Genomic DNA, 12,043 nt, shown 5'->3' with positions numbered 1-12,043 from the left:
ACAACTTTTAAAAACAAAAAACCCTACTCCACATGCACACCACGGCTGCAGTGTTTTCCTCCAGTGTCACGACTCCCAGGCTAGATTCTCCTTGGGGCTTTTATTTTGATAGTCGCTGTAACAACAATCCCACTTCCGTCATCGGTCCATACGAATGTCCGCGGTCTCCCACGGTTACCGTTTATCAGCAAATCGTTCTCCGAGCATGTGAACGAGGCTTCATTACAAAAAAAAAAAACAGCCCCCACTAGTGGCCGAAGCAGGAAACTGCATCACTTCTTCACGTTTCTGTCGTCTAATGTTTGGCGCGTAAACGCAAAACTTCTCTCAATGAAAAACGAGGCGTTTTCCAGCGGTGCTTTGTGAACTCCAGCGGACGACTCAGCAAAAAAAAGATGGATTTCGACAAAATTAAGACGGTGAGAACTACACGCTCGTCATTTCACAGGCTTTGAGAAACTCTGAAGATTTTAATCTGAAAAGCTGGCTCTGGGCCGACTTCAGACGGTCACATTCTGGCGAAAAAGAGGCTTTACGGGTTAATTTAGCGGAACCATGAAACGCGGCGCCGGATCACCTGCGGGGGAACTAACGAGCCGCGCTCTCGTTCTCCTGCCGGTAGAAATCGATGGCGTCTCATCAGGGGGGGGGGGGGGGGCCGTTTCACTTTATGACCACCTGATCTGTTCCGGCGGAAGGAAGGAACGACGTCTCTTCATACCTGCGTCGGAGGACTTGTCCCCCCAGTCTCCAGACAGCGTCTTCATCTTGGTGGGAACCAACGGCTCGTACTCTGACTTTGGTCGTATGGAAGGCACCTCTCCATTGTGCCTGCAGGGGGAGGGGGGGGGGGGGGGGGGGGGGGATTTAATTTACCATCAAATATGACAGAAAATACAGCATGTTTGGGTTCAGGAAGTATTTCATCGTCCTCGACTTCTTCTGTGTGAATAAATAACATTTAGTCTCTCTGTTAATTCTACGTTCAGACTTAAAGTTGAAATGCAGTTCGGACGTTATAACGGCTCAACGTTTACGAATAAATCGCCCAAACAAAAAGTTTCCCATGCAAAGCGGATGAGAGGCCCGTGGTGGAGTAGACCAGCGCCTGTTGCCATGGAGACCGGGCCTTTTCAACCAAAAACTATCGAGCTTGAATCGGACGAGCCGTTCAGGGACGATTCGTCTTTATCCAAGGGTGGTCGCATTAAATAACGAGCGCGGTCGGGTCAAAGGTCATGACGAGGTTAAAAAGGTCGTTAATGACGATCAGTTTTAATCCGATTGATGTCAAACCAATGCCATTATGATCAGTTTGTACGTCCCTATCCTTTGATGTGTCACATGATGTGATGTCATCACCCCGGTTAGCGGTTGGGGGAGGGTCAAAGGTCATGATGAGGTCATAAAGGTAATTAATGACGTGATCAGTTTTAATCCGATTGATGTCAAACCAACGCCACTGTGATCAGTTTCAACTTTCCTATCCTTTGATGTGTCACATGATGTGATGATGTCATTACCTGGTCAGCGGTTGGGGGAGGAGGGTCAAAGGTCATGACGAGGTCAAAAAGGCCGTTAGTGACGATCAGTTTTAGTCCGATTGATGTCAAACCAACGCCATTATGATCAGTTTCAACTTTCCTATCCTTTGACGTGTCACATGATGTGATGATGTCATTACCTGGTCAGCGGTTGGGGGAGGGGGGGGGTCAAAGGTCATGATGAGGTCATAAAGGTCGTTAATGACGATCAGTTTTAATCCGATAGATGTCAAACCAATGCCATTATGATCAGTTTGTACGTCCCTATCCTTTGACGTGTCACATGATGTGATGATGTCATCACCCTGGTCAGCGGTTGGGGGAGGGGTCAAAGGTCAGGGAAATCGTAAAATGCGTGTATACGAGTGTCAAACAGCGAAAACGTGAAGTAATTCAAAACGACCACGACGGACGACGGGAGGAGTGGCATCGGTGTTGGCGAAGGTCCGACACGTCTCCATGGAAACCGGGGGAGGGGGGGGGGGGGGGGAGGTGCAGGTAGTTTAATAGTTGAGAATCACCCAGCACGTGTGTGTTTCCATTACACAGAAACCCACGAAAACCACATCTCTTTCATCTTTTCTGCCGTTGCCGTGGAAACGGCCGTCACTTTCACAACGTTCCCGAAACTACCAGGCGAAGCCGTCGCCGTGGGAACAGAGGGGGGGGTGGGAGGTTCTCACTTGAGGCTCGGCGAGGGAGCGTGAGGCTTGTCGGGTCTCTTGGGCGGGACGCCGCCCGGCCGGCCTTTGCCCGGAGGGGGGAGGGGCTTCTTGGGCGGCACCACGGGCGCCGCGGGTTTGGAAGGCTTGGGTTCTGGTGTTGGCTTGTCTACGGAAACGACAGAGCGAGAGGGGGGGGGGGGGGGGGGTAAACGAGAGGAGACAGACAGAATTGGTGACTCAGTCTGAAAGATACAGAAACTAATTTCACAGTTAATTAAAATCACAGAAAGAAAATCCTATTCAGCTTCGTTATCCGGCAAAGATTAAACTAACAGGAGAAAATTAAGTTCTGCTCATTGAATAGATTGCTAAATGACGCTTTTACATTTATTTATTTTTTGACTCACAGCTGAAAAACAACAAACAATTTACTAATTAATAGCATTTCTTTTAGGCCTAGAAATCACCCATAATCTTATTTCCTTTTTTTTTGTTTGTTTTTACGAAGTTCATTGTCAAGAAATAATCAGTCTTTGGGGAAGTCTATTTGGAATTTGACACCAGCATCATTTTTCAGTGGGAATTGTTTGGTTTTGCAAAAATATTGACATTTTAAATACACAAACAAAAAAAACCTTTAAAATGGACATTTAAAGATTATTATTATTGGATGTATCGATACCCGGGTATCGGCCCGATACTTGGCATGAGTACTACCGATACCACTTCACTACTTTTGTTAAATGTTACTTCTATGACAAAGTATAATTGAAATGTTATCTTACAGTAAATGTGGCGGCGCCATAAAACAACACATTCTGAACGTCAGTATGGCAAAACGTACCAATATTGTTCAAATAACTTCTGTGGATGTAAAAACAAAATGTGTATTGGCCCAAGTACCCGGTGTCGGCGAGTATTCAAGTACATTACTCACTCTGGAAAAAAGTGGTATTGGTGCGTCCGTCACTATTATGGCTCTTATTTTATCACTCCGGCTCATTTTTAAAATGTAATTTCAGCTGCATGTGCTAAAAACTGAAGTAAAAATGTGTTTCACACCAGTGTTTTTCAACCACACTGGTGTTTCCTCCAGATCTCGTCAGGTGTGTCGTGGGAAATTATCCAATTTCACATTTTTTTCTAAAAAAACCTTTGCTCTCACAGTGTGTTGCAGAGTAATCATGTATAAATACTCTTCACCACTAGAGGGCAGCACAGAACTTTGCCGGTGAAAATGTAAAGTGACAGACGTCAGTGTGTGGTTCATCTCCACCTCCTGCTACCATCTTGTATCAAAGTACTGTGTCAGTGACAGTGATGGAGAAGTTTTTGAAAACCAGGATCTCAGCTCTTCATCCATCAGGTCCAGGTTTCACACTGACGGAGTCACTATTAAAAAAAGTCCTTGCTTTCTGGATTTACTGGATTCCTGTTGATAAACTTTGATGAGAAAGACTTTATATTGTTAATAGAGGCTACAGAGTTTAACATTTTAACATTTCCGGGTGGTGGTGTGACTCCAGATCTCAAAAAGGTTGAAAAACACTGGTCTAACGTTCTTCATGAGCACGTTTTAAAAAGCACGCGGCTCGTTTCATAGCCTAGTAATAACCAGAGAAAAGTTTTCCAAATTCTCTTTGATCCCTTTGATCAATAAAGTCTTTTTTTTTCATATTTTCAGGTGGTGGTGTGCCTCCAGATTTTTCCAAAGACAAAAGTGTGAAAAACAGTTTCACACAACAGGTTTAAATGGAAAAAAAATAATCTAATCAACAATTTTTAATCTCTTCCATCGATTCATGTTGTTAATCTTTGTTAATTTAGAAAAAAAAAACAACAACAAAAAATGCCCCCATTTATCATCAACACACAACAACCCCTGAAACTACGATCGTCTTTCCGTCGTCGGTTCAAATCCTGGGCTGACGGAGGAAAGGAAGAAACACTGAAGGCCTCAGAAGTCGCCGGGCGGATCGGGAGGATTCGCCGTCCGGAGGGAAGAACGACATTTAAAAAAGAGGAGATCGGCGAAGCGTCCGCAGGCCTGAACACATTTCCTTCATCAGTGTTCATCCTTTCTTTTTAACTTTCTTCTCCCTGGATGTGAATCGCCGCCGCCGCGGCTGAACGAGTCCTGAGGGATCGAGGCTGTGGAGGAAGGATTTATCTTCCTTTCCTCCGGGGAGCAGGAGGAGGAGGAGGAGGAGGAGGAGGAGGAGGAGGAGGAAGAGGAGGCAGAAGGAAGGAAGAGATAATGAAGGAAGAGAGTAGAAACACGACTGACCGAGGAGGGAGGGAGGAAGGAGACTGAGGAAAGAAAGAAAGAAGGAAGGAAGGAAGGAAGGAAGGAGAGAAAGGAAGAGAGAAGGAAAGAAGGATGGAAGGAAGGAAAGAAGGAAGGAAAGAAAGAAGGAAGGAAAGAGAGAAGGAAAGAAAGAAGGACAGAAGGATGGAAAGAAGGAAGGAAAGAAGGAAAAGAGAGAAGGAAAGAAAGAAGGAAAAGAGAGAAGGAAAGAAAGAAAGAAAGAATGAAGGAAAGAAGGAAAGAAAGAATGAAGGAAAGAAAGAAAGAAAGAAGGAAGGAAAGACAGAAGGAAGGAAAGACAGAAAGAAGGAAAGAAAGAATGAAGGAAAGAAAGAAAGAATGAAGGAAAGAAAGAAAGAAGGAAAGAAAAAGAAAGAAGGAAAGAATGAAGGAAAGAAAGAAAGAAGGAAAGAAGGAAAGAAAGAAAGAAGGAAAGAAAGAAAGAAAGAAAGAATGAAGGAAAGAAAGAAAGAAAGAAAGAATGAAGGAAAGAAAGAAAGAAGGAAAGAAGGAAAGAAAGAAAGAAGGAAAGAAAGAAAGAAAGAAAGAATGAAGGAAAGAAAGAAAGAAAGAAAGAATGAAGGAAAGAAAGAAAGAAGGAAAGAATGAAGGAAAGAAAGAAAGAATGAAGGAAAGAAAGAAAGAAGGAAGGAAAGAAGGAAAGAATGAAAGAAGGAAGGAAAGAATGAAAGAAGGAAAGAAAGAAGGGGGGAGCGCCAGATCTGGCACCGCAGGTCACACGTAGGTCCAAGTGGTCGTTTGATATGAGTCGACGGAATCTAGACCACATGAGGAGGAAAGGAGGAGGAGGAGGAGGAGGAGGAGGAGGAGGAGGAGGAGGAGGAGGAGGAAACGAGCGCAGATTTTAACATTTTGGAAAAAAAAAGAAAAAAGAAAAGAAGAGTGGGGTTTGGGCCACGTGTGAGTGGAAAAAAGCACAAATCAGACTTGTGCTGCTTTTCCCTGCAGCAGGTCTTACAGGTGCTACGACCTTTGCTTGAAAGCCACATCAACGTTTTCACAAACAAGCATCCTGTGAACGAGTGATTCCAGACTGGAGGAGGAGGGAAGGAGGAGGAGGAGGAGGAGGAGGAGGAGGAGGAGGAGGAGGAGGAGGAGGAGGAGGAAGGTGTGGCGGTCGGTCCTACTGTACCTCGGTCCTCCGCCTTGAAATGAGGCTTCCGGTCGGCGCTGGGCACCTCCGGCTTCAGAGCTGGGAAACGAAACATGGTCCAACGTGGGAGTTTGTCTGATTCAAGGCTTCATGGACACACTCTAACACACACACTTTAACACACACACTCTAACACACACACACTTTAACACACACACCACTGAGCGCCACCAGATGTGCAGGGGAAGAAGAATCTCAGCACTTGTGGTCAATTTTCAAAACGTCCGTGCAAGAAAACGTCAAACATCAAAAGGCGGGCGTTGTGCCGACACCCTCTCACTGAACACTTTGCAAAAAAAACCCACCGGCAGGATATGAAAGCGAATCGCGGCGCTTCCTGCGCAGACGGGAAACCAGTGATGCAAGCGCTGCAGCCTGCAAAGTGTGGCGGTCGGTGGCGGCGGCGGCGGTGACGGAACACCGAACGGCGAGATGTGCAAACAGGAAGCGTCTTTTTGAGCCTGATGTACGTCACTTTCACTGCATTTCCCACAAGGACGTTCTGCGAAACGACTATCGGGAATCTAATTCCTGGATTGAAACGAGTACGACAAACATCAAAGGTCGTATAATGACCCGGACTACGACAAGAGGATTCCGTGAAACCACACGTACTCACGCAAATGAAAATTCCACCTCCAAAACACTCTGGCTGTCGCTTCTAAGGACATTTTTCATGCTAACTGGCTGAAGGGTAAAATGTTAAAATACGGAAATCTGCGAGAAAATACCCGATAAACGGCGCTATTTCCTCTGCTGGGCGGAGCTTCTGACAATAACAGAGTGACATCACGAGTTGTGCACACGCCCAAGTTGTGTTTACATTATGGAGGATCAGAGTTTTGACCACGAAGAGGCTGAATTTAACCAGATTTCATCATCATGGTCATTTCAAACCCAGTGATTGATGAAGAAGACACAGAAGGTGGTTCTGCCATCGGTGACCCCGTCTGGAACATGTTTGAGGAAGCAGAAGACGCTTCGTCCTCCATTCGTCCTCGTCTCCTCGCCTCAGCAGCCGCCAGTTTTCACCTTTGAGGCTTTGAGGCTCCTGACTTTTGGCAGAACGACCGACTTCCTGGATCCAACACGTCCAAGAGCTTTCCTGACTGGAATCACCGAAGATGAGTCCAGGTATTACTTGATCGTCTACTAGCCGCTAGCGGCTATCAATAGCCACTAGCTGCTCCCGCTAGCCGCTAGCCACCCAAGCTAGCGGCTCCCGCCGCCCGTGCTCCTTTTCTCCTCTCTCGGTCTCTTCCAGGCTCAATCTTTCATCAAGGCTCATAAAACGCCGACTATAACTTCAAAACACTGTAAAAACTTGGATATTTAAGAGGAAACAAGCCGATATAAACACAACAGATGGAGATCATGCACAACTCGTGACGTCACACATAGGCTCCGCCCACAATGGCCCACGAAGAAGAAGGATTCCTCCGACTTCCTCGGCTGGAGATTCAAAATTCAAATAACTTTGTTATGCGACAACAGTGGTGGGGCGGAGTCGGAGGAACCTTAGAAGTAGAACCCCAACTATCGTTTTTTGCAAAGTAGTGAGTTCCATTTCACTAGGCCCTTAAGTTGGCCCGTTGTCACGGTGGCTGTCAAAATAAAAGTCTTGGGAGAACGCCGGCTCACGTGACCACAGTGCCGCTACCTCGCTCACACGGGGCACCGTTTTTAGACGCCGGGAAACTTTTGAGATAAACGCTGAACACAAGGTTTTTGGACCAACGTGTTGAAAAGCTCACAAGACATGAATCTTAGACGAGTTCGTCATGAAAAACTTCACGTGTACTTCTGCATCTTCTCACAGAGAAACGAGGCCACGTTGGAATTTACACAAAAAAAAAAAGAAGAAAGTGTTTATTCCCAGCACCTTCACGATGCCCTCCGACCTCTCGGCGTTGAGGTTGCTGGTTACCGCCACGACCATTTATTTATTTAATTTAACTCACTTCATTAGTAGCAGAAGCAACTCGGACTGAGGAATGTCGGCCATTTTTAAAGCTCGGCGAGCGACGATGGACGTCGGGCCGCACGTTCTGACAGACGTGGATTGTTCCGCGGATCATCAAGAGTGCCCTGGTTACCGAGACGCGGCGTGGAAAAGACGTGAACCGATTCGGGGGTGGGGGTGGGGGTTGGGGAGGGAGGGGCTACCGACTTTCATTTGCAGACGAAGTGACGACAAAACCACAGCTGCCTTCATGGAGTCGATGTGATTTGGTTGATCAGAGGCCGTCTGAGATCCTCGACGTGACGCCGAAAAGATTTATGCTACAGAAATGGCTGGTTTTTTTTATCCTTCTTTTTTTTAAATCTACTAGTTTGTCTTTAAAGCTCCTCTGCAGCGCGGCCGTGAAATAATCCACACCCGGTGGGAATAAAAAGGAAGCGTCGCCGCTTCAAACATGCCGCCTGGAAACCTTAATGTCCAAATCCAACATGAACTGAAAAAAGGAGGAAATTAAAACGCCGACCTACAGATTGAAGCTTTGCACGACTTTATCCGCAGTGCAAAAAAAAACCCTCCATCGCTTAAATGTCAACCTTCTTAACCTTTAGTGCTGCACTTTATTTCAGTCCTAATCCAGAACTTACACTCAAATCTGAAGAAGAACTGGAACCGCAGTCGTGACCTTAATCCAAATATTGATTTTTTTTTTTTCTTTTTCTTTTATTTTGATATCAATCTGATCGGCTTGAGATCAAATATTCAGATTTTCCTGCCCGTTTAATCCCGCGTGTATTCCGAGAAAACGAACCGACCTTCAGTCGTCTGTAATCGCCGGTCATCAGACTTCCTGACTCGTGGAGGAAAAAACCCTTTTAAATCATTCAGGGAATCTAAGACCCCGTGTTTACAACAACATTACAAGGCGGGGGAAAAATACAGTTAAAAAAATGCATCTAAAACTGAAGAAATGCTGAAAAAAGGATGCAGTTTTCCCCCGTTGTGCCACAAGTGGGTGCTGTTTGTTTGTTTTCTTTTTGTAATGAAAGCACCGCAGAGAGCAACAAGCAGTAAACATCAACAACACAAGACATTCCTGTGAAAACATCTAATTAAAACCAATAAAACAGAAGCGAGCAGGAGATTTCACGTAAGCAGCATTTAGAAGTAAAAAACGGTAATAGAAACGCTATTGTAAAATGGGTAAGAGCCGAAGTTTGACCTGGTAAACATTGTCCTCACCTGTGCTTTTTGACGGTGGAGGAGGTTTCCTGGGTTTCTGTGAGGAAGACAAAGACAAAGAGGGTGAAAATGGGTGGCAGAGTAACAGACGAGTACAAGAAGCGCCGGTCCTCTGAAAATATCAGCAATTCTTTCAATAACGGCTCGAAAAGGTTGAGAAATTATGAGAATTTCTCTTTATTTCTTCAGGTTCAACCAGTCAGCAAAATTCCCTTTTGAGTCTTTAGCTTCAGTAGCAGTTGTGTCGTCTCCTGTACCGTCAAAACACGTGAATAGTGAAAGTAAAACGTGGAGGAAGTGGCGTCGTCGTCGGCGTAGAGTAGTACCGATGGTGTGATTTGGCCGTTGTGGAATCCTTCCACGCCACCGGCTCCGTCGCTCGCTGGAACCCCGGAGGCCGGGACCAAATAATCAGCCCTGATGGGGCAACGGTTGTTGTTGTTTTTTTTAAAAAAAACAAACAAGCCATCTGCAATCCAATCATGTTGCGTAACCCCCAGAGCGGCTCGCCGCCACACCTTCCTCATGATTAGAATCCTCACCCCTCCACAGGAAGTCTGTTTTTTTTTTTTTTTATATGTTCACACCTTGTGGAAACAATCCCAATTAGTTATCAGATGTAGAACAAACCGAGACGAGCTTCGTCTCTCCTGACGATTGAATTGTGATTAAGGTCGTCGGATGAAATTAAACGCCGGCGAGCCGCGGCGAATCGCACGGTGAAGCAAGAAAACGATTCCACGCCGACGACGTTCGGCGACAAATATTGATTAATAGAAGTTTTGAGTTCACTGGTGTACGTCACAGGGTTTAATTGTTTTTTTTTGTTGTTGATCCTACTTCTTCCTCTCTGTATATTTCCAAAGTCTTTTGTTTGTATTTACATTTGAGCAGGTTGATGTTTGGACGTCGTTTCAACACCAGTTTGTTCCACAATTGTTCACCTTTAACTGTCGGGATAAAACTTTTCAGGGTTCTACTGTTTCTGAGTCCTAAAGTTTAATTCATCTCGTATTTCATAACAACCAGTACGACCTGGGAACCTTCTCTGTATTTGTCTTGGTGACAATCTGTAACTTGCTTTATAGAACATCTGTACTGCTTTGAACTCAATGATGTCACAAAGCTTCATGATCTTTGATTTAAAAAATAATGAGTTTGTGTGGTCCAGAAATCCAACTTTATGAATATAAAGTTGGGTTAGTGTATAAATATAATATAATAAAGAAAGAAATCTTCAAATACAGATCAGGAGAAATGTAAACATTTCAGATCCAGTCGTTGTTGTTGACATACGTCTCTAATACGCTGCAAAAAAACAAAAAACCCTGAAAAAAAATTAATCTTTACACTCCATGCATTACATTTCCAGCATTTAAAATCGGCGTAACGTAGCGGTGTTTGTTAGCATTCCAGAGGAAAGATCGATTCACACTGCAAAAACCAGCGACCATCAGGTTCACAAGGCACCTTTTATTTACTTTTTTTTTTTTAAGTCAGATTTTATGCGGGAGATTTGGTGAAATGTTGATCTTTTCGCTTGAGTTTCTTTGATTTCCCAGAAAGCCCTTTGTTGCTTAGCAACACGTCAACAAAGATTGACGCCGTCTTGGTTTCTTGTATTGGTTCATCCTCCGTGCAGAAAAGTATGTTTTAAAGACTTCTTTGTAAAATTTCTTCTTTAAAGGGGGTCATATTATCTAAAATCCACTTTCTACTGGTTTTTGCCCAACAATAATAATCGTCCCCATACCTGGAACGACTAAATTAAAGTCTCACTTTTTAATTAAACTTTGTGTTTTCCACATTTTGTTAAATTAGTTTTTTTTAAATTACTGTCGATACAAGTCGCACCATCGCTCATTTTCTCATTTCAATTTGTCCTTTTGAAAATAAGCAAATAATATTTCCAGGCTCTGCTCGTTCCTTCTCATCAAGATGTTCACTCAGGAATTAAAAGAACATAAAGCACTAAAGGAGCAAAGAGCGTGCAGAAAGCCAGACCCCCCCCGCTGGGCTCCCTGGCTGTGAAGACATGTGACCCCCCCACCCCCTCCTATAAATCTATAATCAGGACTTGCCTCCTCCGTGTCGGGCCGCGGCGATGCCTTCACTGACCCTCGGGATGCGGGCGCCTGAAACACAGAGGAGAGCGTCAGCAGGCCTATTGTGATGACAAACTCCGTCACTTGTGACCCGACGTCGCCCGTCAGGAGGCGAGTCGTTGAAAAGAGAAAGAAGAAAGGGGGGAAAAAAAAGACTTTATTGATCAAAGGGGATCAAAGAGGATTTGGAAAACTTTTATTATTACTACTGGGCTATGAGGAACGTTAGACCAGTGTTTTTCAACCTTTTTGAGCCAAGACACACTTTTATCTTTGGAGAAATCTGGAGTCACACCTCCACCTGAAAATGTTAAAATGTTCAACTCTGCAGCCTCTATTAACAATATAAAGTCTTTCTCATCAAAGTTTTATCAACAGGAATCAAGTAAATCCAGAAACAAAGGACTTTTTTTTAACCCTCTGGGGCCTGAAGCATTTTGTGCCGTTTTTCACTACAATTGATTTTCTTCCCTTATATCTCAGATATAAAATCCTTAAACTTTGCCTTTTTTGGTGTCATTTTGTTCAGGACAACCTCATAAATGCATTTCTGAAGTATTTTCATCACTTTGGTATACTGTATTAAAACAGTGGATCTAAAAACACCATAAAATTACAAATTCGGGTGGTAAAAACAGATTTATTGACTATAAAAGTCACAGACATGGTTAACGAATCATTTTGTTTACTTGTAAAGTAAATCTAAACTACAATTAACTCAAATTTATCAAAACAGGACTGAACAAACGGTTATATACAGATGTTTACAGTGAAATAGAAGCACTGCCTCAGGCGATTTTTGCAAAACTATTTATAAAAGGTCACACATATTTTTCCTCATATCTCCACTGTCACTTTACATTTCACCGGCAAAGTTCTGTGCTGCCCTCTAGTGGTGAAGAGTATTTATACATGATTACTCTGCAACACACTGTGAGAGCAAAGGTTTTTTAGGAAATAATGTGAAATTGTATAATTTCCCACGGCTCACCTGACGATCTGGAGGAAACACCAGTGTGGTTGAAAAACACTGCATTAGATCAGT

At 44.1% G+C, this 12,043-nt stretch overlaps 1 protein-coding gene across 1 annotated transcript in view; it reads right to left on the bottom strand.

Moving 5' to 3' along the window:
• cd2ap (CD2-associated protein) overlaps positions 1-12,043 on the bottom strand; it is a 57,512-nt gene that overhangs the window by 7,457 nt on the left and 38,012 nt on the right. The window contains exons 10-15 of the mRNA XM_080513972.1: positions 10,975-11,028; positions 8,894-8,930; positions 5,671-5,730; positions 2,228-2,375; positions 722-831; positions 431-515 (exon numbers count right to left, since the gene is read on the bottom strand). Of these exons, the coding sequence (XP_080370098.1) occupies positions 431-515; positions 722-831; positions 2,228-2,375; positions 5,671-5,730; positions 8,894-8,930; positions 10,975-11,028 (494 nt within the window). The remainder of the gene's footprint in view (positions 1-430; positions 516-721; positions 832-2,227; positions 2,376-5,670; positions 5,731-8,893; positions 8,931-10,974; positions 11,029-12,043) is intronic.

This window comes from Blennius ocellaris (genome assembly GCF_963422515.1).
Source record: "Blennius ocellaris genome assembly, chromosome: 18".
Taxonomy (NCBI): Eukaryota; Metazoa; Chordata; class Actinopteri; order Blenniiformes; family Blenniidae; genus Blennius; species Blennius ocellaris.
The sequence above is the reverse complement of the archived record's forward strand: the minus strand, read 5'-3'. Positions and strand labels throughout refer to the sequence as shown.